Source organism: Drosophila willistoni (assembly GCF_018902025.1).
Source record: "Drosophila willistoni isolate 14030-0811.24 chromosome XL unlocalized genomic scaffold, UCI_dwil_1.1 Seg142, whole genome shotgun sequence".
Classification (NCBI taxonomy): Eukaryota; Metazoa; Arthropoda; class Insecta; order Diptera; family Drosophilidae; genus Drosophila; species Drosophila willistoni.
This window is the reverse complement of record NW_025814053.1, coordinates 4,473,009-4,500,169: the sequence shown is the minus strand read 5'-3', so window position 1 is coordinate 4,500,169 and position 27,161 is coordinate 4,473,009. Positions and strand designations below refer to the sequence as shown.

Genomic DNA, 27,161 nt, shown 5'->3' with positions numbered 1-27,161 from the left:
AAGACGGAAGTGTATTAATTTTTTTTTTATTTGTTGCTTTTGCGTGAAGCGGCTTAAACGACGCATCCTGTTTGGGCCTTTCCACAGACTCTCACACACACACACACACACACGCTCAAATATAGGCACAAACAAGTGTTGTGATCGCAGTGACTAAATAACGGTAAGTAAAAAGGATATAACTTTTCAAATTAAGCTTTACAAAAGATTTTTCGCAATATTTTTCAAAATGACTCTTTCAGTTTCAAATTCTAAAAATTTCATATAAATTATATTCGAAGTTTCGTCTTAAATCCCCATTTTTTTTAGAATTGGCAACTAAAGCTGACAAATTTCCCGAGAATATATCTAAATCGATATTAAGATGAAATAGTGAACAAGTTTTTTTTAAGTAAAAACAATCAATTCAAGCAATTCTGATCAACTTATTCAGAATCGAAAAGAGATTATATAACAGTTCAAAGAAAATCGCCCAAGAAGTTTCATTCGCTTTAAAATGTCACAATTCTATATAGTAAAATTTGATATAGTAAATTGACATTTAATAGACAATTTGTATGAGTGATAAGTAACTCAGTTCAATTAAATTGACAGCTGTGAAAAGTCAGTTAATCAGTTGGTTTTCTTTGGTTAAGACAGGCTAAAGTCAGTTTGCCACCCACTCGATCGCCATCAAGTCGGTGGTGGTGGGGGATGAGGGGCAGAGGGGGACATCAATTAATTGTCTTGCAATTAGCTCTGCCGGATTGCTTTCAATATTGTTTGGCCAACCAAAAATGGCCTTGTGACGTATGTATATAAATCCATCTCTATATTTATACAGAGATATGTTTATCCATCTTATGGATATGTATTGTCGTTTTTTGTTGTTGTGGTGTTTGTTTTTTTTTTTTTGTTTTTGGCATGCGCCTTGCATGAAACATCATTGGTTTAACTTGGCGGGGGGTTATTTAAGCGTTTTCAACGCACATGCGCAGTTTTTCAAATAGACGACCGCTCTCTCGTTGGCCCCGGCCAACATACAAAAACTCAATCCCAGCTTATAAAGCAGGCAACTCACAGCCTCAAAAAGAAAAAAAAAAACAAATTAAAATAAAATCCACTCACACATACACACACACACACAAAATCCACATAGAAAACTTTCACTGCCTCTGGGTAGAGTTTCGCTTCGATGATGCGTTCCAAAACCCTTTCTTGGCGGATATCCGCACATTCAAAATTGTTTTCAATCTAGAATTTGCATAAATGTGCTGTAACAAATCATCTGGCACAGCACACACACATACAGAGAACCTTTAAACAAACAAAATACCTATGACAAAGTTCTAATTAAAAGTAGTTACAGCAAACAAAAGCAAAAGCAAAAAAAAAAAAAACTAATTAACCATTTTTGAGAGCTTCAAAAGAAAAAGGTGAGAAAATTATTCCATGACAAGTCAAGTCAAGTGCCCACTTGAGTGGAAAATCAATGCACTTCCGCAAAAAAAAAATTAAAAAAACTCACATACAACACAACAAAAAAAAAAGCGCCACAAACACAAAAAATAAAAACGCAAACGCAAACAGAAATAGTAATATCTACAGATACAAATAAAAAAAAAAACCCAGTTATAGATACAGATACAAATCAAGATAGATTGCTGACAATGAACAATAAATTACGCGAGCGACATTTTGATACCCTTTTCTCCATTTCCTAAAAATGGCATATCCATTGAAATCGTTCACCTTTTTTCTTTACCGATTGCTATATGTATCTAAAATATATATACCTTCTCATTCAGAGATAGATCTTTGAACTACTATGATTATTCTTTCATTATTTGCAGTACATATTATCTACATAGTTGTTATACTTTGATTTATATTTCGGCAAAAACTTTCATTGATTCTGCTAGATCAAAAATTTTGATTTTTTTTCATCTTATTCCAAATTTTCCATATATAGGTATATAATCCGATATGTAAATGTCTTCAAATTGCCATTGATATAAACACCTTATGAAAGCCGCAACAAAACTCGATTCAAACTTAAATTGCTTTTTTATAATGGCTAAATAGGTTTCCTCAATTAGATAGGGTTTTCGTTTATTATTAATATTACGCATACGCCTGGTTGGACGAAAGATAAATTTTATTCATTATGTATGAGAAATTGTTGAATACAAAAATTTTGACAAAAAACTGTCTTAGAACTTATTTAAATGATGATTTAGTTTGATAAGAGGAATTAATTCTTTATATATATTTTCTTCAACTGCAAAACTCATTTCTTCTCTGGGAATACCCAAAAAGACTCACTCTTAAGCAAATTGTTGAGTATGGCTTGCATTTATTTCAATTTCTATATAGATATTTTGTGTGTGTGTTTAAACAGATGGTGTGCTTCTATTAAATTTGTTTTTGCGTTGTCGAGTTGTTTCTTAAAACTGCATAAGAAGGTTCAGTTGACAGTAGTCAGCTAATAGAATGTTTAAACACAAGAGCAGAGAATAATCAGCAAAGAGAAAAGAAAGAGGCATAAAATGTCAATCACTTTCAGGGCTAGGCCTATATGTACATACATATGTACATATGTATTACTTGTCAGCCAGCCCTCGTCAGCAACTCCTTTTGACAATTATCCGAGGCTGTTGACGCTCTCGTTGTCGCATCTATAAAACAACATCAAAAAGATGAGTCGAAAAGCAAGTAATAAGGTCGACACAGTGATACCCTGTAACAAGGCCACAAATACATTGAAGAGCTTTCCCGGGACAGGGTATACACGGAGAAAAGAGAGAAGAAAAAAATACAAAATAATAATTTTTATAACATTTTTAGCTGTCTGTCTGGGTTTTTGTTTTCATTATTATTGTTGTTGTTGTTGTTGTTGTTGTTATATCTGCTGGTTACTGATATCGTTGCGATCGTTTACACAACAAATTTTGTCGCTGATGCTGATACTGATTCTGATGAAGATGATGATCAGGTTGGCAGGTTGATTTTATTACTCATACGCCCCATACGTAAGTTGCTTGTTGTTTTTCCCCCCTCTTGGCACGGCAAGTGCCAAACAAGTCTGCAAATATTTAAACAACAATTTGATAATCGAATTTGCAAATATCTGTATAACACAAACAAACCACAAAGAAAAGAATCAAAAAAATAAAGAAGAAAGGAAAACAAAAAAGGCCAGCGCAAATCTTTCAAATTGGAGCAACTAGTTATCACTTAATTAAAATGTCTATATTAAAGTTAAGGTGCAGCTCCATCTACCCTCATCATCATCATCATCATCGTGAATACGAAATTTGAAGATGATAACTTTCCGTTCACCTGACATTGATAACAAAAATTTTGTGTATATATGTTAGACATCTTTTGCACCAAGCAAATTTTTTTGGTGTGTAGTAAATTTTCTTTTGTTAAAACCAACTTTTCATCTATTTTTTAGATATAGCAAAATTGCACAGGTCGACAAACTGCTTAAATGCAAGGTGTTAATGCAGTTTCACAGGTTCAAAGGGATGGCGTTTTATATTTCCTAGAAATATTAGGAAAATAGGCTTAAACACAAAATGGCAAAAACCATAAAGAAAACATTAAACTATAAAAGTTTTTAAAGCGAAGCAAAAACGAACAAAACAAAAAATAAATAAATATTGAGTGAAGCAAATTAATGAAATTGCATGAGAAATTAATGGAAAATGAATGAAATAATTTAATTGCTCTCGACCATATTCCGAGTAAAACGTTCAATGGGTCGATTTGTTGCTCTCGATTTCGTTTCGTATTGCTAAAACAACCACAAAATTAATTTTAATCATTTATTCATTCACTGATAGTTTCAGTTTTATCAATGAAATTCATAGGAATACCCTTAGCTATTGATAGATTCTTGAATTTTGTTGGCCAGTGTAGGTTAGGTGCAACAGACCCACTAGTTATTGCGTAAGCCACAAATATGCTGCCTCCCCCTACCAAAAATTAAAAAAAAAAAAAACAAAAACAAAAAAAAAACACCCATAACCATGGCAGCCACAATTCGAAAACTTGTTTTTCTTTGCATATACCTATATATACGTTAATACATATATATCTTTAGATATAGATATATATATTTTCGTCGTTTTAACTTTACTCCCTTCCATTGGCAAGGCATTGTCAATGTTGTTGTTGTTGTTGTTGTTGTTGTTGTTGCTTTTGCTGCCACTGTGACCTTTAGAATCGAATTCAAGGCACTGGAAAAACGACAACGAAAAATTTTCCAAAAGCCGCTTATGTATCTGCATCTGTAAATGCATCTGTTTAGTATATATATAGATATAGTTATACCTGTACATGTATCTCGTTAAACTTTCCATGTCCATGACGCATAATTAATAACAATCGAAAACGAAATTCGTCGGCGTCTTCATCTCGTTTTTAGTATCGTAGAAGGGCTTTCACCACCCCAATTATTATCATACATATAAATTTTATATATTATATAGATATAGCTATATAAAACAACCGTGTATACGATGATCAAGCATAATGATAAGCAACAACTGGGGGGAGCCACCATCAGCAGCAGTTGGTAGTAGGTAGTAGCAGCGGTTAACAAGAGGTCTTTTGGGTTTACGACTAAATTTTTATTGTTATTTATAGCCAAATAATTACAGCTCTGAATCACGATAACGTTCATATGAATGTATGAACAATACGATTTCGTTAGCAACGTTAATGATTATAATAATGATCGTGATGATGATGGTGATGAGTATCATCAAGATCACAATTCTAACTCTGATAAGATTTCACATTTCATAACTACAAACGGCCAGAAAGCTCTGGGCAAAAGACATTAGCAAAAAAAATTCTAACGCTTCCAAATAATATGATAATACTAAAAGCTAGAATATTCTTCAACTATATGAGAGAGAGTGAGAGATTAAAATAGACACTCTAGATAGAAAGAGAGAGAGAGAGAGATATTGAGTCAAAGGAAGAGAGAACTTCTTGAATTGCACTTGAAGATCACATGGACTTTGTTTTATTGGTCTAACTATTTTTGGTACGATGACTGTAACTTCAAATCGAAATAGATAGGAGCAATCTGACAAAAGAAACAGATTAATCTAGGATGAAAGCAAGAAAGAACAAAAAAAAATATAAAATACTTACTCAATGTCAGACACACGAAATTAAACTAAAATCAGCACGCGAAATAGTTAAATTAAGACACAAGACATTTCTAATCGAAATATTCAAGATAATCGAAAATAATTTAAAATACAAGCACACAAAAGAACAAACTTCAAACCAAAAATATAACAAAACGAATTTAACTATATACAGAGATAATTATATAATCATTTCTTTTGGAATCTTGCCCCAGAGAAATGATAACTAAAACTGCTTTTACTTAATGACAAACCAAAAAAAAGCATTAAGAACCAAGTCCATATAGCCATGTTCCTTTGAATTAGTGCAATGTATTACCTCAATTTAAATGGTAAGGCATGTTATTAACATAGATAAGTTAAGTTAAGATTGTTTGCCGATTCGAACCCCTAGAACAACCAATTTAAGAATCATGTGAATATACGATAAATAAAGTAAACTCTTTTGTTTCTTTCACTCTCAAGACAATTGAACTTGTGATTGTGTACTGCATCTTTTCATTAAGACTAGTTAAGATTGGCTTACCATATCATATAGTTCTGTTTAGATAAATTCGAATGTTATACATATAATTTTCCTTTAGTTTAGACAAAAAGAAACCCACAAAGAATCGGCAATTAATTACAAAGTAATTGCGCAGCAGAGCAAATAAAGAATCGTCTTAGCTTGGTCTCTTTGTTTAATACCCTCAACAAGGGTATTAGTATATAAGTATACTATATAAGTTTATTTTTGGGCTTAAACACCTGCCAATAAGAACAACCGAAAAAAAATTCTTTTTTCTTACCTGTATAGAAGTTGTTTCTCGCGTGCCTCATTAGCAGCCATTTTGACGGAAATTGACAGATTCTTATTTACAAATGAAGTGTCAGTGATTATTACTACGCAAATTATGGTTATGTACCTACACATTGTACAATACATGGATGTACTTATAGGTATATAAATCTTTTTTATTCTTCTTACCTTTTGTTCAATTTATTTTTGAACAATTTTTTTGTGTCGTTTCTTTGTTTGGCTGGGAGACATCAATCAGAATCTTGCATATTTGTATTTATTGATAGATGAGTTGATCTTTGAAGCGGATCTGTTATGCTTATATAAAGTATACCTTAACAATAACTTTAGACCAACAAAAAAAATTGTCTTTCTTTCTATTGATTTCAATGCAACTTACAGGGAATTAACTTCGACATTTTTGTTTACCTGTCTCAAAATCAAATCGTGTTTTAATTGAGCCTATAGACTCTGTAAGGGCATAAGCATAATTATGCACTTAAAATTAAAAAAAAAAAAAAGAAGGAAAAAGTTAACCAGTTATAAATAATATTAACTCATTTTGGGTTAAGCAAAGATGAGAATAATCACACTACCAAACAACAACCACAACTCACGACTTATCATCCCAACGTTTTTACCTTCCACTCAGCCAACTTCTCTGCTCACCCCTCCTACTCCTCCTCCTCCTCCTTGTCATGTAGAGTTCGTTCTCATCTTGGTAGCATTCCTCATAAATAAATACTATGCTGTAGTGTAATTACTCTGCCCAACTTACTTCTGATAGCGAAGCGGAAGTTATTATAACAGATAAAAAACTAAAAACAAAAAAAAAATTTAAAAAAAATAAGGCTAACTATAAACGAAAAAAAAATACAGAACAACGTAAAATAAAACGACAACCAACTAAAGCTAAAGGCAAATTGAAAAAAAAATAAACGAACGAAGCGAATACAGAAAAAAAATTGAAGCTCAATGCAATGTAGTATTTTTTTTTGTTTTTTTGTACTAGAACTTTGTTTTCGTGGAGTTTTTTTGTGTTCCTCTCATTACTTGCTGTTGTTGCTATAGTTGTTGCCACTAATTGCATTCTAATTGTTGATGAAGGTCTCAGTCTCGGCCATTGTGGGAAGCCGTTGGCCAAGATGTACAATTTAAGTACGCGAATTACAAATGTGAAATTTGAACAATGTCAAATGGTTGCCACAGTGCGTATGATTGATGTAACTGAAAGTTATTTGCCTGGTCGGCCAAAATCTAAAAAGGGATCATATCTAATATTGATGCTTTTAACATATGTATATATCTTTTGATCTACCACTAAAACAAACACAATTGGGCTAGTCAATTGGTTAGTTGGTTATTTCATTTTGTCTCTTCGCTCGGTTGCAGCTTTTAGGTTGATTGAACTTACCATTAATGACCAAACAACCGGCAATTGCGTAATAACAGATTGTCACACACACACACACACACACAAAAGTTAAGACAATTAAAAGCGAAATATTGTTGAATTATTAACATTTAATTATTATGTTCATATTTATACACTAAACGAAATGGAGAGTATGTAAAATATATCTTCTGCAAACGCATATATTAACAAATTCTCTAACTGATGTAAGCCATTTAAGCTATTAACTATTTATATATATAAATCGGATCTTAGAAATACTTTAGAGCTTGGTTAGATTGATAGATAATAGTGGAGACGCATTCCAAATGGAGTTGGGCTGTTTTGTTTTGGGGCACCATCTCTGGCTTGCCCGTGTCCTTGACCTTGCAGCTCCTGCAAAATGTATTGGAAAGAAGCCCAATCCTCAATTCGTGAACTCCAATGGGCCAATGTCCTGTGGTTACATGACAGACGGACAGTCTTGAAATATCTTTTTGGATTTTCTTCAAAGTTCTTTGTTTCTTTTGGTCTTGTATTTTGATTGTCATCTTATATTATTGTCAGTGATAGGTTTACCAACTAGTTTCAGATGACTTTGAATCCAAATCCACTCATTTTAGTCAACTTTGATTTGATTTAATTACAACTCAGAGCCATAATATCATCTTGGCTGTCTGATATGATTATGATGTGGCTGTTTCTAATCTCTTTCTCCATCTATGTATATAATTTATTAACTTTTCACTCAAAAGGGTATTGAAAATTCGTGATTATCGCCAGTTTGACCAGCCCTCTGTTTATTTTAGTGTTGACATCGGCAATTTGAGTACAATAAATTGATTTGCCATTTCGAAATGGATACAAAACTCGTATAATAATAATAACAGTTAATATCCCTTGCTCTCTCTCCCTCTTTCCCTCTATATCTACAGATTTTTGCCATTGAAATTAAAACGAAACAAAAATGAAGAAAAAAAAAATAATAATAAAAGTAAATAAAAGTTAAATTGAAAATGAAAATGAGGGGAGAAAAAAAAAGTAACAAAACAAAGAATAGATTATGTGGGCAAAAATCACAGAAAACTAACACGCAACTGTGCACACAATAATCGTATTAATAACAATGATTTCTCCGTATACATGGTTAATATATACTATATAGATTATATATAGGTACATACATATACCTATATAAATACATACTATATGAAAAGATATTATACAAATATACCCGCCATTCTCATAACCCATTCGCTTTTGATTCGGGTCTCTGGCTTCAGTCGTTTTTGAACGTTTTCGACATTTTGTCTCGATGTCAAGCACTTCGCGTGACTTGAAAGCCATAAAATATAATAATATTTTTGGCTTAACCAGCTTGTAATATACGTACAAAAATATATAATATTAACCACATACATATATTATAAAAACTGCCCATGTGTGTGTGTGTGTACATATATGTATGTATGTGTGAAAAATATCAAATCACAGTCTAATCAAATTTAAATTGATTGATTTGACTGACCATAAAGATTGGGCCATATCCGCCAAATGCTAGTAACTATAAATCGATTGATTCTTATCATTAACTACAATAACCAAACGGACTCCCGTCGTTCTCTGTTGTTTGTGGGGCAATATACAGAAATTCCATGGCTTTATTTTATTTACCATTCAAGTTATACAATGTCTAGGCCATTATAACACACACATACACACACAATTAGCACGAATCTGCCACTCATCCAATGAATGAGTTTGTGAATATGGAGAGCTTAAAGCCGCCTGGATTAGACCAAGTGTCAAAGAGTCCAAAGTTGTTTCTAGAAATTCACGATTTAGTTCATGGCACAGATATATATATATATATATATACATGTATGTATATATGAATGAAAAGTCGACAATCGAATTAATCACATTGTATTATCACTTGATTATAATCCAATTAGACTACTTTCTTTCATACATGCACGAAGTTGAACTCATTTCTAAATAACTTTGCAATTTTGTCAACAAATAATTACCCTAAGATTAGCCAGACCTTCCCCCTTGTAGCTACGACCTTGACTACTCGCAATTAACTCTTATAATCCACTGTACAATTTATAGCACTTTTCCCATACTAATCACTTTGCTTGGTTGTTTGTTTGGTTTTTTTTTTACTCTCTCGCTTCCTCTCTATGTCTTTCTCTATATAGGTATATATACTTATTTCATGGCTATTACACAATTCACATAACATTCTGGATAGAAAAAACATATATGTTCATTATTCTGTGAGATTTCCTGGTAGATTTTGAATCAGATTCAATATTTTTTAAATGGATAATCATTAAAAGTTCATATGCTTAGAAGAAAGGCATACTAAAAATGACTTAGTTAGTTACTATAGTCTTTGCATATATCACAAATTAACAGACTAATGTGAAGACTTGAAGGAAATACAATTTTATTAGACACAAAGTGGCCGCCGCTTAGGACAAATACCGATTGGTGACTGAAAACCAATGGCGGCATTTCTTCTGACACTCAGACTCAGACCGTGACTAGTTATAATCAAGCAAACTAAAGTCTAGCAATCAACAGTTTTAACACAAGTATGTATATGGCCACTAGAGATTCAGGCGCTTCACTTCATTTAGTTTAACCCATATCGAAATTACGCATACGCAGCATATGCCCACAGAAACGCCTTAGACTATTTGTCGCGAGTTTTTGTGCTTAGTGTTTAAACTTTTCATATATTGTTTTTTTTTTTGCGGCATTCGTTCAATTAAACAAAATATCAAGTGGCTAAAGGAAAAAAAAATAATAATAATAATGGAAAAAAAAAAGGTTCAAGTGTCTTGGGCTCTTAATGAAATGAAATCAGCAGCTAAAAATATTGACTAAAAATAGCAGAAACAATAACAAACACAGAACACACAGTACAGAGACAGACAGAGACACCGATATATAGACAGTCAGACAGACAAAACAGCAACAACAACAAAACCAGTCAAATCCATATACGAAATCAAGTCAAGTCTTTAACCAACTTTTGGACCACTTGAAAGAGTCCACACAGAGACACATAGAAGACATGCACGTGACTTGGCAAAAAACAAAAAAAAAAAATAATAATAATAAAAAATAAAAAAAATCTCTGAATAGAAATCGATTTAGAAATCTTATTAATGATAAATTCATATTCACAAGCGAGTTTCTTTGCTTGTTTTTTTTTGTTGTGTTGTTTCTTTTGAATATATATTTTCCTTGTTTTTTTTTTTTTTTGGTTTTAATTAATCGATTCTACAGCTGTGATATGATAGAAACTCTATAAATACGCCATGAAATGTGAACCGACAGAGGGGAATAGAAGTGACCGATTTGACCGTCTTTTTTATTTTCGTAAATTCTCATAATTAGAATAGGAATATATTCTAAAGGGTATTACTATGATTAGATTATAGTATAGGTATGCGTTTCGTCTGTTACCCGATTACATATGATAAGATTTAAACACTCTTGGTCAATTGGCCACGCCCACTGGCTAAAGAAACCTCTTCAAACACATTCAGTCAATCAGCCATTGACATTTGTCAATGAAAAGAAACAAAAAAAAAAACAAAAACAATAAGCTCAAATTTGCCAAAACTAAAAAATAGTATTTTGCAGTAAATTTATGCAAAAAAAAAAAAAACAAAACAATGATTTCTTTAGTTTTTTTTATAATATTTTAATATTATTTGGCTATTTATGTTGGGATGGCCAATGCCATATCAAAATATGTATTTGTCTTGCAACTAGGTCAGAGACTTTTCATATTCAACTTTAGCATTTGGTTTGGAATAGAGCAGCTTCCAGTCAATCAGCCCCTGAGCTGAGAGCTTACCTCTTAATCTGTGCGCTCTTCAGGTGTCGTTTTTGTCGAGTCTGAGTGAGATGACGATGATGATGATGATGATGCCTTTTGGAAACTCATTTCGGTTACTGTTCGGTATCGGTTTCCGTTTCAATTCATTTGGGTTTTGCGGTATATAATAAAAGACAAAACAAAAAAAAAATTGTGGAGAAGGAGGAGGCGGGGAAGAAAATAAAACAGTCGAGTGCGGTACCCTTCAACTAAAATATTGACACAACTGCTCAGGCAACTTTGTTAATTTTGTTTCATATTTCTTTGTACGTTTTTTTTTTTCTGCTGACAGTTGACTCTACACTCGTCGTCGTTTCGTTTTTAGCCCATTGTTTAGTTTCAGTTTGGTATTGAGGTTTTTTGTTTTTGTTTTGTTTTTGCAGTTAACCGTTAAGTGATATAATAAAATGTCAGAAACGTGCGTGTCTTTGATCACAGCAAATCGTCCGATCGATTGATCGATCTATTGGCTCGATCTATCTATAACGAAAGCTAATACCAGTCAAAAAATGTTCTTCAGGTGGGCCAAATGGGCCCACTTGAATATTTCGAGTGTCCATACATAAAGATTATACATATTGTATTGTAGGGCGGGGTTTTTGGGAGTAAAAAAAAGATACAGAAACCAAAATAAAAACACATATTTTCTGGCAATTCCATGGAACAATTAACACGCCATAGTCAAGACGAAAAGTAGCTGCCTAGCTGCCTACTTGTTTATTATTTATATTCATATATTAAAAGTAAGTGATTTTTTTTTTCAAATGACTTGGCCGAATCGTGGGTTATAAATTTAATGATACCCTTTCGGTCACACGGAAAAAAAATCACAGTTCACGTAATCACGCGCTAATGGTAGCGATAAGATGTTGCTCACCCAGGATGAGCTGAAGTGGCCATTACACACACACACACACACACACACACCAAAATGGATGTATCATATATTCAATATATATATATTTATTCGATTATTCATTTGTTTACTGCCGATCCATGCGCATTTCTTAATTAGAATTTATGGTCTGCATCGGCCAATTGTCGGCCCATACATAGACAATAAATGGCCAATGTATGAGTGTGTATATATGGTTAGCCTGTCTAATCTTATCATCGTATACGAAATAAGAATAACTGAAAATGCTGAAACATACCCACATACATACATACATACAAACATACATACATATATCTTGGACAATTCAATTTGATTGCTTATCGACACCAGGAAGAAGAAATATCTGAAGCTATTTCAAACGAAACAGATCTTAATTAGCATGTCTTGATAATTTCAAGTTCAAATCAACAGAATATTAACTTGAAATTTCTCAGAAATCATTATAATTGTTTAGGAAATGCAACTTTACTAATCACTGACAAAGTAAAAGGATCAAATTTAACTTTATTACACCATACATTGAAATTTATTCCATGCTAAATCAACTGATGACGAGTCGCCTACTCCTTTTATTAAATAGCCCTTCAGTTCTTATCCGAAATCGAGATTTAAAATCAATTGACCATACTAAAATCAAGCAATTTAAAAGCGAGCCGACATCGACGTGCTGACGATTCCTCCTCCTCCCGCTCCTCCTCCTCCTCCTCCTCCTCCTCCTCCTTCTTTAACTCTTTGGCCAATCACTAGCCCACCTGTTGCTGCTCCCTCTATACACTCCCAGTTACTTATCTCTATCATGCTCGCTCTCTCCTCTAAAATTGGCAAACAAATCACAGCCGAAAAAGAATACTTTCGTCTACAGTTCTATCTCTGGGGCTGATTACACGTTACAGTTCTACGCTTCTTAACGCTTCCAGTCGCCAGCGATAGCCACTGTATATATGTATATAGGTAGGTAGGTAGGTAGGTAGGTAGGTAGGTATCTTGGCCATGGTGCTCTTGGACCGGGCCATTTACGATTACGTCGACTGCGACGCCTGCCACTAATCACTCCAATTAGCTAGAAAGTGCCTTTTCGTTTAAAATTCGCACGTTGTCGCGGTTTCTTGGCATTGTAGTGTCAGACATTGGGTTTGCCGCACACTCGAAAGAAATAAAAAAAAAATACAAAATAAATAAAAACTGAACGGTACCCAAAAAACTAAGTTAAGCTAACGAATCAAATACCACAAATATTAAACCACAAGGAATTGCCAAGCGAAAAGAGGTATACAAAAAAATGAATAATCTAAATTACATAAACTCTGTGTGTGTGTGAGTGTGAGTGAGTGAAAATAAAAAAAAAAAATTATCCCTAAAATGCTTGACAAAAATTTACAAAATTCAAAAATTTAACTTGCAACAAAAAGTCAACTTTCTTTTCTATTTATACATGAACTGTGTCATTTTTTTTTTTCATAAGGATAATTCATTATAATTTTAGTGTATTTTTTTTCATTTCAAAGTTTTAAACATTAATTTGTGTTTCTTTTTTTTAAATATTTCTTGTTTATTGCATAGAACTTTTCATGAAAAAGTAATGAAATATTAAATAATTTTTTAGTTAAACAAAACATGAAAAAATTGCTCAGTCTTTTGTGTTGTGTTCAATAATTTCTTTTTGTTTACCGCGTTCCGACAATAACGTTTTTTATTTTAGTTTTTAATGGCCATGCTAAAAAGCTAATATTATTATTATTTAGATTTATATGTATATTTTCTTTTTCTAAGTAATTTTCTTGATATTCTTTGCAAAGTACTTAATTTTATCATCTAATTTTAGCTGTTTTTGTTTTTTTTTAAAAGCTACAGACGATTGCAATTCAATTACTTTTTGCATTTTCAATTAAAAAATCCTACTTAACTTGTGTAATATTTTTATTGTCATATTTTTACATAATTTTTAACAACAACTTAAATTTATTTAAACTATTTTTAACATTAATGAGAATTATTGACTGCAATACGTGAGTTTAACTTCTTAAATTAGCTACCAGAGAACTTTAGAAACATAAGTACGAAATAGAAATGAAATAGGTAAAAAAAAGTGTTATTGGTTTGACTTAAATTTAATGTCTTACCATTACGAACAATTACAAAAGTACTGTATTTCATATGAATAAATCTGAAAAGATAATGCTTATGTTGTAATATAGAAGCACGATCGTCAGAAGCTCTAAGCTGAGTTAAAGGAAAAAACAAATCTACATATTTTGAATAGGTGGAAGAAATTATGTTAAATTATGTTTTCCCTTTTTAAAAATTAATGTATTATACCCAAATCCCACAGGACACATTAACAGGGAACGGTGAACGATATGAAACATTGATTCCCACTGCCATTATTACAGCATAGAAAAGCTTGAATAGATGATAAAATTTTGGCATCATATCTCAAAGAGATGGATAAGAGTCTGTAGGAATTTAGTTCACTGATCTATAAATCTCCATTAGGCTTTATTCTCACACAGCAGCATCTACCATGCCTGGATTATCCCTGTTTTGAAATTTGACCATTTATTCCATCATTAACTTGGGACTAGTTTGATTTACATTTCTATCTATTTAGAATCCTTTCCCCAAAAAAGTTACACCTTAATTGCGTTTCAATTACAAATTAAAATTGTCTCTGTATGAAAATTAAATTCTATTTCCATTAAACCATTCTCTATTTCCATTAAACCATTCTCTATTTCCATTAAACCTCCTTATAGAATGTCAATAAACTTAATGTTTTCGAGTAATAACGTAATTGAAATTTGCCAATAAAAACCAAAATGGGCAACAAAACAAAAACAAAAGTGAAACAAAAAGTACGTAACGCAAGATTTGGTTTTGGTTTTTTCTTTTTGTATTATTTTTTTGTATTATTTTTTTGTTTTTGGTTTTTGTTTTTCTTTCATTTTATGTTTTTTGTAGGCCAACATCTAATGCAGATTGGTAGTCATTTTAGGCCCTCTTTTTGTTTTATTTTTTGTTTTTGCCGTTGCGCAAGAGCTGTGAATTTGAACGAAAGTGTAAATCAACGAAAATTCGAATCTCAATTTGTTGCTTTGAACATTTTGTTTTTTCTCTTTTTTTTTTTCTTTTGGTTTTTATTGTTTAATACAAAAATAGTTACACACACACACACACATGGATATATACACCTGTGCATATATGTACATAAAACATTTTGCTTCTTTTTTTACTGTTTTTTTTTTTTTTTTTTGGTCTGAATGGAGGGTATTATTATTGTTAGGAGTACTTGTAGAATAATAAATGAAAGATTATGACGTCGAGGCGCGTGTCTGCCAAAAGGCACACGCAGATGTCATAAAAAAACTACACATATACATATGTATCTATATATATATATATATATATATATATATATATATATATATATATATACATATATTTACGATTTTTTATATTATAAATCTAAATCTAAGCTCAAATTGTAGAAAATTGCCAATTGTTTTCTTATTTTGGTTTATCATTCAATCATCATTTCTCTCCCTCTCGCGCAAGTTTCTAAAATTGATTTTTCCAATATATATATATATATATATATATATACATATATATATATAACACGTGCAAACCGATTTCTGGTATCCGGGATAGAGAGAGTTATACTTCAATGGCTAAGATGGTGGAGAAGAGAATGATGATGGGTAGAGAAGGGGGGATGGTAAATAGCATTAACCGATTCCCCCTTCCCACCAGATCTTATTGGCGATGACGTCATCAGCATCAGAAACGTCGTTATCATCGGCTGTCGGCTAGTAGCAAGTTCTTTATATTTTTTGTGTGTCAGTTTTTTTTTGTTTTTTTTTTTATTAATTATGGCCCGGTTTCGGCTTAGGTTTTTCCTTTGTTCTGTCAGATGCCGCTTCTAAAATGCTCGATTAACTACGACGTAGTCTCGTTAGGATTTTTTTTGTTTTTTTAGGTAATACGATTATACAATATATTTGTATGTGTATAGAGACACCTGAAATATATAGACACATAATAGTCATTTGAACAGAATTGGCCCTTAAGCTAGACATTTTGTCATTAAGAAAAAGTATATACATGAATACGAATTATTGTTGGGTATATCGGTTGATCGTTTTATCTGATGGCGATTCATCTGAATTGAATTAGTTTTTTTAGAGAGAGAGAGAAAACATAATTTATTTTAATCCCTCTTTAATATTTCTGTTCATTTCTGTTTTATTCTTTTCTTTTACTATCATTATCTTTTCACATCTGTCCAAAGCTATTTTTTGGGTTTTTTCTGCATAAATAAATATTAATTTGCCTCGAACGAAGAAAAACAAACATATAGATACCCTATTAAGTAATACTCTAACAAACTTACCGGAAGCATTTTGAGGTATTTGACGCTTATAGGTATCTTTGCTCCTTAATCAAAAAGGGAATATGGAACAATGGATTCAGATTTAATTCAACATTTTTACACCTCATTAATGGCCTAGAGAGGGGGGGTAATGAGAGACTTTTTACAGCCCCAAAAGATACCTTTGATTTTGGACACCATTCAGCTTTTCTATTCTATATTTAATCATAGAGTTTGCTCTCTTTTATGAGAGTAATAAGTATACAAAGAGTTTCAGAGTCCATTACAAAAATAGTTAGTATACAGAGAGATACAGATTATATTTATTGTTGCTTTTAGATAACAATAATATAAATGTCATGGTGAAAGAGAAATTTTCTTTTTAATATTTCAAAAAATTTTATAATATTATAAGTATATAGCAACTTAAATATTCTTTTATGTACCTAGATTTTCGAAAGCTTCATGAATTTCATTTGATTATATATCTTCAGTGGCTTATGATTACTTCAGATGGTCACTCTTAGGTTTCAAACGATTAAGTCATTTATTCATTCGATTTCTATAAAAAAAACTCATTCAAAAATTTCAATTATCACATTTTTTTGTATTCCAATATATTGGACGAGTTCTCAAAGTAAAATTTTGAACAAATCTTTTCAAGAGTTCCTACATTTATAACACTTTTTTTTTGAGTGTATGTACATATATAGAAGTCTAATGTACTTATTTTCATAATTAAATACGATTGCGGATTCAGCTAACAATTGGCTTAACAGTAATATATAATTACTTTTGATTGACCCTCTATACATACAAACATATATGTATGTGTGTATGTATGTCTGTGGTCTAGTGGGACTTGAGACAGTGGCATAATCCATGCCAGCACCACCAGCACCACCAATAGCACCACCATTAGGCCAACAGAAATAGCAATTACAACAATTAAATGATGGCAAATACATATTCAGCCGTGTGGAACATAAATGTCAAATATTATGATTAACGATTTAAATGTTTTTAATTTAAAACACACACAGAGACACACACACACACACACATACAAAAATGGAACTGATAGATCTTGAATCAAAATCATTAGATCAAATAGAGTGTTTATTTAGTATAAAGTTCTATTAATATAGTTAGTTGATTTGATCGACCTCAAGAATATGTATATTTATATATATGTATATTTTATTTTTTGTCAATTTGTTGGGGGCGTCAATTTACCGCTTCACAGTTGACCTCTTGTGGGGCTCTTTCCTCCCTCTAACAATCTCTTTCTCTCTTGCTCGTCTCTCTACATCTCGGGTCGTACATCATGATGATCTTCATCATCATCAACATCATCATCAGTTTGTTTTTTTTTTTTGATTTTGTCTACAAAATTTCCGACAATTATTATGCGGCTTGGGCAATTTCAATAACAAAAATCTTTTTCAGCTGTTCAACGGTTATTATTATCACTATTATTATTTATTATTGTTATTGTTATTGTTATGGCCATTGTGTTGTGCTTATATTGCACATGATGTATGTATGTATGTATGTATATAATAAACAGATATACAATACCCTCTTAAATCCCCCCACAATTTATATATATATTTTCTTATAAATCATTGCCCTTTTCAATGTGCCATCAATTTGAATAATCATCACCAAAAAAACAATTAAATCTGTCTTTCAAAGTTCTTCTTATAATTTTTTAACTCTAATTGTTGTCTAATGATTTTTTTGTTTCAATCTTTTGTCTATTTACAGGATATATTTAGAATTGATTTTTGTTTTTCGTCTCACCGTCTCGCTGATTGTAATTGACGATCGACTGGGCAGTGGTTTGATTAATTAACTAACCAAAGCCCCCATCCCCCAGCCAGACAAAATGACTGGTTTTACCAACGCCGGCTTCGAAAACGATGAGCCAGTTAAGGTAAGTTGTTAACTACCACACAAAAGCCACATAGAAGGAAAGTAAGGCAAAATTAGCAAAAAGTACAGTTACAGGATCAATGCTTAAGGTTTGAAGTAACTCTCAAAAGGAACAATTGAAAGGAAATCTTATCTAAGCTCGCAATCTCTTTATTCTTGGAATAACAAACAATTCCCATTGAATAAAAAACTTTTTCTCTCCATTTATTATTTCAAGTCCTTTGGTAATAAGCTTTAATATTCAACAAGAACAAAAACTGTTAACCAACACTTTTTTTAGGGTTGTTCCATTTTCATTTGTTTCAAAATTAAGCACTTAAATAAATAGTAAACAGGATACTTTCTATAAAGGCTAAAAAAAAGACCTAAAAGAGTAAAAAACGTAGGACTAATCAGTTTATATTAAATATCCAAGTAAATAAATAAAAAATCGGAAAAAAGACTCCCAATTCAGGGAGTCGAAAAATGAATTTGAACTTTAATCACTTTGGTATTGAATCAAATTAGAAATCAGCTGTTAGTTAATAATTAAATATTTTGACTATTTAAGCAAATTTCTGAAATTTTTGTATTTTACTAATTTGTAAACCATTTAAGATAAATATCTATATAGGATATTGTTCAACCCCAACTGTCTTGATCTATGCAAATCTGCATAAATCATCGCTAAAAATATGAGACATCAATTTAAAGTTCTATTAATACATAGAAAGTTCCTGTATACATATATTTAATTTAAGAATGAAACAAGTTTGCTTTGAACTATTCGAATTCAGAATTATTAAAATACAAAAGTCAAGCCAAGATTATTATTATTGTTATACTAATGTGATATTACACATTTATTAGAACTAGCCAGGTTGGCCAGGTTGGCTACAATGTCGTGGTGGATTGGTGGATGAGAGGGAGTATAAAGGGGGCGGTTTGCCTTCGTGAATAAAATAAAATCAAATCATGTTTTATAATGACACAAAGCATATATATGCCTTCAAGTGTGTGTGCTTGTTGTTTATTTTGAGGAGGAGGAAGTTAATGTGAGCTTTTGAATATGCTCATGATCATGGTGATCAAAATGAGCAATGATAATGATGTGATGTGTGTAGATGTGTGTGGATGTTAATGATCATTAAATGAGATGGCCACTCCTCGAAAGAAACAAAAAGAAACCAAATTGAAAATTTCACCTCAAGAAATCGAACGAATACGAGAAACCCACGCAACCCAGAAAGAAAGAAGAAATTTTAAAGTGACACCATCTCACACACACACACACACCAAGTTACATTAATCCAGTCAAAATGTTTGAGCTTCCATCTGATGTATGTATATATATATATATTTCTATAGGGACAAGCAATTGCTTGTAATTAGTTGCAGCTGCCAAAATTTACAATTTGCCAAATATTTTTGGTTTTTGTTTTTTCTTTTTTTTTTGGGCTATCGATTTATTTATTACACAATCAAAAAAATACCTAATAGCCAGTATAAAGAGGGGGCGGCGACGGGTGAAGGGGCCCGCGAGGAGGTGTCTTTGAGGTTTCATCATCATAAATATGGCTAGCTTACAATACCCAGAATAAGAAAAAAGAAACTCGTTTTAAAGACGACAAGAACGAACCGAGCCAACAAACAGACCAAAGACCGCAGCAGTCCAAAAAAAAAAAAATAATAATAAATAAAAACACATTCAGAGGGTCGAATTACCATTCAACATGCCGACCTTAAATATACTCTATTTGTAGTGTAGAATCTACTATAAATTCATAGTCCTTCTTTTGAAAGTTTTCTTAGAGGGTTCACCTTTTAGGCAAATGTTTCAGATATAGTCATACGATCTATGAAAAATAAGCATAGATATTAGGTAGATGAGATAGTGCAAGGGCAGAACAGACAGAAAAGTAATATACCCGCTTAAGTAGAGAGGGTAACAAAACCCATAAGAAGACCGGCTAACCACAAATAACATGAATTTCTGTAAAGTGTAAATGCAAAGGCTTGTAAAAGAGGAAAAAAAACACACACACACACACACACTCTCACACACACACTCTTACACACAGATAGAGAGAGAGAGAGAGAGAGAGAGAGAGAGACAGAAGTAGAGACAAGGAGACATGGTGAGCCAAAAAAGCAAATACAAAACGTGCCGCATTTTTATTTTTAAACGCAAATCTCGTGCGCATGCGCCACATTGTTGCACAGTGGTACACAGCCATGTGAAAACCTATTGAATATGATTAATAATTTATCAAATTTTAAATTAAGCTCTTCTTCTGCTTAACTAAAGAGCATTTAAACAAGCAATTAAAATTAAATTCAATGCCCTTACAAGTAAATACATTTGAAATTCAATTAAAACTCAACTTGGTTGATAGATATATTCTTGCATTTAAATCTGAATCTGAACATTTCTATACCATAGAGCCACCCCTCTCTGTCTATGCTCTATGCACCATGTATGTATGTATGTACATATGCAATTTTCTATTTTCAGCTTGATTTAACTGGTTTGCAGCGGTTCGCTTTCAAAGATATCGGCTCTTATGTATGCCCCCCTTCTACTTAGGGAGACTGAGACTGAGACGGTGTGTGTGTGTGTTTTAGAAACGGGTTGGGGACGAAAGGGGGGCAGACAACACACAACTCTCGCATATCATTATTGGCCGACCAAGCAACCAACCAACCAACCAACCAACCAACCAGTCAACCGGTGTGTGTATTATTATTACGCGCACTTGTTTGTCGCTTTTTCTATGAAAAAAAAAAACTTTAACTAGCCAGACATTCGGAAAGCCCCAGTCTCAGCCTCAAGCCTCCAAGCCTTCGGCCCTGCCCCTCTATCCCCAATCTTAAGTTAGCATCAGCTGTTAAAAATCACGACTCATACTTTGAAACAATGTTAACTAAGGCATTCAGTTGTTGCTGTTTTTTTTTTTTTTTTTTTTGTTATTTTTGTAATGAAAGGTATGCAAAAATGTTTCAGGCATAACGGCCAAACAGTTTTCTAGTTTCCCAGAAGAAGACAAACAAACAGACAGACAGACAGAGAGAGAGATATAGAGAGAAACATAGTGAGGGGAAGTATGAGCAATTATTATTGGGTCAAACTTGTTGAAAAAGTTATTAATGCACCTTGGGAAAAACTATGCAAATAAATACATTCTGAAGATTATCGAGAGATAACAAATCAATAGGCAAATCTAGGAAGGATACGACTTTATACATATTTATACTAAGAGTTCTCATTAATTAAACCTGAAATGGTTTCCTTCACAAGTGAACTTAAAGCTCATGTTATTTTACTTAACTTTACTAAAATGAAACTCTGAACTGTCTTTGGTATTAATTATTAGCCTTTATAAGGAACGATCCTGTAATTACATACGTTTGGTAAAGGGTGGCAAAATTGGACCTGAAAAATTGGACCTGATATGTTGTTACCTTTCTGATAGTTGGTAAAGAGTATACTCGAGTCGTACTTATATGTGATTGCTCTTGAAATTTTGGGTTTTTGTTTTCTCGATAATGTCGATGATGAATTTCGTAAATTTTATAATCCTTAAGCCAAACACAGCTGCTGCCGAATGAGCAATGAGCCAAATTGCATAATATAATATAAACAAAAAAAAAAAAAAGTGTGACGTGGCTTCTGTTTGGTCTCTTTTTAAACCCACAGCTAAAAAAATGCTTAAAACGTTCCAAATTCCTGATTAATCAAATATTTTATATGTTCTGAAGCTTAAATTCAAAGAGATTGAAAAGTTAGAAGATTTATATAGACGAATATCTGATACATAAAGACAGATATTAATGGGAGAATAGACAAAAATGACTTGATTTAACCTTTTTTTTGCGATCGACTGACAAACTTAATGTAATCCCCCCTCGAAGCTGCAAGAAATTGCATTCAATGTCATCTTTAATTATCTATTAAAACTAATCACTAATTAAGTAATTCTCTTGCAAAATAATATTCTAAAGTAAAATTGAACTTCCACCTTCACTACAAACTGATTTGTTTTACTATATACTATAGCTATCTATTGATTGATCGTTGTGATAAGATTGAGAAAATTTGAGAAAGAAAATTTGCATACAAAAAAAAAACACAAATATAAATGTAGGGAGAGTGAGAGGGTGGAGGAGGGGGGAAGAGCCGCTCACTTCTTCACACACAAAAAAGCGGAAAAAAACGCTGTAATCGATGGGATGTTTGCATAACGGCGCGTGTTGGTCAACCACCCACATCCTACACCCCCCCCTGAAGCCGCCAACCCAACCACCCACTAACACATGGGACCATCCTCCCCCCCACACACACGCACACACACACATACAGTAGCCCCTTTGAATATCCCCTCGTCTTGTGAGGGCAATTTAAATTTTATGACCCCGTCCCGCATCAACAAAACGAAACAACAAAAACAACAAATACATTTTGTTTTAGTTTAGTTTTTTCTTTTCTTTTTGTTTTTTGTGTATTTACGTAAATAATAATATCTAATACACCGACACAGAGTGTGTGTGTGTGTGTGTGTGCCCTCGTATTGGCTCTCATGTAACCTTCTTGCCAATATTTTTTTTTTTTTTTTTTTGACTGTAAGTAGTTGATAGTTTTTTGTTGTTGTTGTTGTTTTTGTTGTGCAGTGCATGCAAAATGGCAATTCGGTCAGTTCTACGTTGAACGAAAATAAATTTATAAAAAAAAAAACAAAAAATAAAAACTTTTGATTGGCAAGCGCTTGAGGCGCATTTTTTATGGCCATTTTGGCCGATCATGCGCATTGAGTGAAAAACGCGTGCGAAACGCGATCAAAACGCATGCGCCGCGTGCCCTTTTACCAAAAATTCAAGCTGCTTCGATTTGGATTATTTTTTTTTTTTTGCCTTTTAGAAACCGAAATCGTAAAATGCCACAAGATATAAATAATTAATTAATGTGTATGCAGGCGAACGCGTGCACAGAAAGCGGAAATTTGAACGATGCTCCCCCTTACCCCTTTCGCTCTCTTGACCCTTTACAGGGGCATGGGCGTAGATATTGATACCCCCACCCCACCCCCATGCTGACTTCCCAATCCCCCTACATACACATGTACTTATATGGTTTGGATTCTATTTGAAACGTGAGACTTTACTCAAGTTTACATCAAGATTTTAACCTTAACAATTCAAATAAATTACCAATAAGCTAAAGTCCTAAAAATGGGATAAAGTGGATCACATCGCTTTAGATGTCTGAGTTATTGACTGTGCCCAATAAAAACACAAGTTCTTAAGCAAATTTTCCATACCTATATTTGGATGTATAAGTATCCATCAAGTGTCTTTTCTTTTATCCTCTTTTCAATCATTTTGAAGAAATATATTATAGAAATTTTTATTGAAGATATAGCTAGTCAAATCGAGGGCTCCTAGGGACTTAAAGCCGATCAGTTCTCTCTCATCATCTTGAGGGATCCTTTTGAAATGATTTCCATATTCTGAAAGTAGTATATTCTTTTCTTTTGTAATTATTAATTAACAAAAACACAACTCAAAACCTGGAGACTCTCGGGAAGTTTCTAGGTGACTTCTCTTTTTAGCAGTTTAAATGATTTCCTGACTTTCAGATGCGCTATATGAGGCCATGAAAAGTACTTTCTACAAGGTGGCAATTAATCGTATATCATATATAGTATAAACCACTAAGTAACTCAATTCACTTCAATCCACAAAAAGATCAAGCCAGGTCTAACCTAAGTGGGATTTTCCATCATCTATTTTCCTGGGAATATTTGGGTGTTTCCTTTATTAGTTAGAAGACTTAAGTTGATTATTTTAGTAATTTGTTTTTAACAAATAATGACAACTGATTAAATAGTTTTCTACAATCAGAAACATTCTACAAGATACTAGATAGATCTTAGATACATCATAAGGGAAAGAAAATTCCAGTTGCTTTTCTTTTAGCTTTGAGGGGAATTTGAGTTTCTGATTGTGGCAAACATTTTAGGCACACCTCTCTGAACCGATATGTGTGTGCGTGTGTGTATTTGTTTCACTGATCTTCATCTCCCATAATGTGATTTTTTATTTATTTTGTTTTGATCTTTTTTTTTTTATTTTTATTTTTAGCCAAAAGCTGGTTTTGAGCCCGACACCGCCTCGCTGCGAGAGAAAGTTGTGTTGAATCCGCGCGAGAAATGGCGCATCTTAAAGAATATCTCAATCATCTCAATAGCGTTTATGGTTCAGTTTACAGCATTTCAGGTAGGATTGGCCCCGGCTTTAAGATATGATATTGTAAGAGCGATAACTAAATCTGGGTTTATATTGGGTTTTTGTAGGGCACAGCGAATCTGCAATCGTCAATTAATTCAAAGGACGGCCTCGGCACAGTATCGCTTAGTGCGATATATGCCGCTTTGGTGGTATCCTGCATATTTTTGCCCACACTGATCATCAGGAAATTGACAGTGAAATGGACTTTGGTATGCAGTATGTTGTGCTATGCTCCATACATTGCATTCCAGTTATTCCCGCGATTCTATACATTGGTGCCAGCTGGCATCCTGGTGGGTATGGGTGCCGCTCCCATGTGGGCATCGAAGGCCACCTATTTGACTCAGGTGGGTCAAGTGTATGCCAAGATAACGGAACAGGCTGTTGATGCCATTATTGTGAGATTCTTTGGCTTCTTCTTCCTGGCCTGGCAATCCGCTGAGCTCTGGGGCAATCTCATCTCCAGTTTGGGTAAGTTTTCTTCTTTACTTTCTGTGTGTGTGTGTGTGTGTGTGTCGGGTTATGTAATACGTTTCCTCTCCCCCATCCACAGTGCTATCCAGTGGTCCCCATGGCAGCAGCAGCAGCAGCGATAACTCAACCGTCAGTGCGGAGGATCTTGCCTTGTGTGGTGCACATTTCTGTACCAGCACCGGCACTTCTGGTCACGGCAATCTCGAACGTCCATCGGAGGATGAAATCTTTGAAATCTCCATGATCTATTTGTCATGCATTGTTGCGGCCGTTTGCATAATTGCCTTCTTCCTCGACCCATTGAAGCGATATGGTGAGAAGCGTAAGGGTTCCAATTCGGCAGCCGAACTCTCAGGACTGCAGCTGCTCTCGGCCACCTTCCGTCAGATGAAGAAACCGAATCTACAACTCCTTATCCCCATCACGGTCTTCATTGGTATGGAGCAGGCGTTCATTGGTGCCGACTTCACTCAGGCCTATGTGGCATGTGCTTTGGGTGTCAATAAAATTGGCTTCGTCATGATCTGTTTCGGTGTGGTAAATGCCCTCTGTTCGATTCTCTTCGGTTCGGTCATGAAGTACATTGGCCGCACACCCATCATTGTCCTTGGCGCTGTGGTACATTTCACCCTCATTTCGGTGATGCTCTTCTGGCGTCCCAATCCCGATAATCCCATCATATTCTATGCCATGTCCGGCCTCTGGGGTGTGGGCGATGCCGTCTGGCAGACACAGATCAATGGTCTCTATGGCCTGCTCTTCCGTCGCAACAAGGAGGCGGCGTTCTCCAACTATCGTCTCTGGGAATCGGCTGGTTTTGTCATTGCCTATGCCTATGCCACGACGTTGTGCACAAGAATGAAGCTTTACATCCTGTTGGCCGTCTTGACGCTCGGCTGCATTGGCTATGTCATTGTGGAGATTCTCTACAGAAAGAAGGTAAGTTACACTATGAAAGTTTAAGCTCAGCCTATCTTGGGAGTCTTCTTTTTTGACATTAACCCTTTTCGATTTTAATTGTTTGATTTTTTGTTGGTTTTGCAGCAACGCAAGGTCAAGAAGCAAGAGAAACTGGAGGCAGCTGAAAAGGAGAAGGAGGCCGCTGCGGCTGCTGCTGCAGCTGCAGCTGCTGCTGAGGCCAATGCCGCTGATGGCGTTGAGGAGACCGATGATGAGCTCGATGATCTCGAAGAAGATATTGTAGTAACGCGCCTCTAATAGCTCTACACACATATACAAACACACACAGACACACACACATTTCTATTCTCAGATTCTCTATCTATCCATTATATGTTTTGTTAATTGTTGCATGTTCTCCTTTTTTTTTTCTTTTTATTTTATTTTATTATAATAATATATTTTTTTTTTGTGAAAAAGAAAAAACAAATGGAAAAAAATGTTGCATAGCCACAGGCGTTGTCTATATTTAGGCACTTTAGTACATTCCCCTTGCTCCCGACCCACCACAACAAACACACACACACACAAAATCTATAACATTTTGGCACATTTCTGAATATACTTCGTGTGACCAACAAGGATACCACGAATGAACATAAGGGAGCAGGAAAGAAGAAGAAGAAAGACAGAGAGAGATAAAAAGAAAGAGATCGATCTATATATTGAAAGAAAAGAAAATATGGTTTTCAAACGAAAGAAAAGACAATTTGTAGCTTTATATAGTGAAAAGTGCAATTGTTGATGTGTGTGTTTGCCTAGTTGTATATCACCCACACCAACACACACACACACACACCAACACACACCAACACACACCAACACACACACGCACACGTATTCGTATGAGTGTCAAAATAATGCCTAATAAATTGTTATTTTATTTTAAATTGTATTTTAATGCTAGATTAGCATAAATCTTAAAACATATGCTTTTGTGTGTTAATATTCCACATAAAAAAAAAACACAAAAAAAAATAGAACAACAAAAAGAAAACGTGATAATCCAATGCACACACACACACATACACAAACA

At 33.6% G+C, this 27,161-nt stretch overlaps 1 protein-coding gene across 1 annotated transcript; it reads left to right on the top strand.

Moving 5' to 3' along the window:
• LOC6652857 (UNC93-like protein) lies at nt 1-27,015 on the top strand. The gene is made up of 6 exons (XM_002075488.4): nt 1-163; nt 18,260-18,428; nt 24,545-24,679; nt 24,757-25,162; nt 25,245-26,104; nt 26,210-27,015. The coding sequence occupies exons 2-6, from the start codon at nt 18,381-18,383 to the stop codon at nt 26,381-26,383; spliced, it is 1,623 nt and encodes a 540-aa protein (XP_002075524.1). The 5' UTR covers nt 1-163; nt 18,260-18,380; the 3' UTR covers nt 26,384-27,015.
• The last annotated feature ends 146 nt before the right edge of the window (nt 27,016-27,161 follow it).

Excerpts from the sequence above, each read along its gene's own strand:
- LOC6652857 (XM_002075488.4), top strand. The coding sequence starts at position 18,381 with ATGACTGGTTTTACCAACGCCGGCTTCGAAAACGATGAGCCAGTTAAG. Across the intron at positions 25,163-25,244 it reads CAATCTCATCTCCAGTTTGG|TGCTATCCAGTGGTCCCCAT; the intron begins GTAAGTTTTCTT and ends CCCCATCCACAG. Across the intron at positions 26,105-26,209 it reads AGATTCTCTACAGAAAGAAG|CAACGCAAGGTCAAGAAGCA; the intron begins GTAAGTTACACT and ends TTGGTTTTGCAG.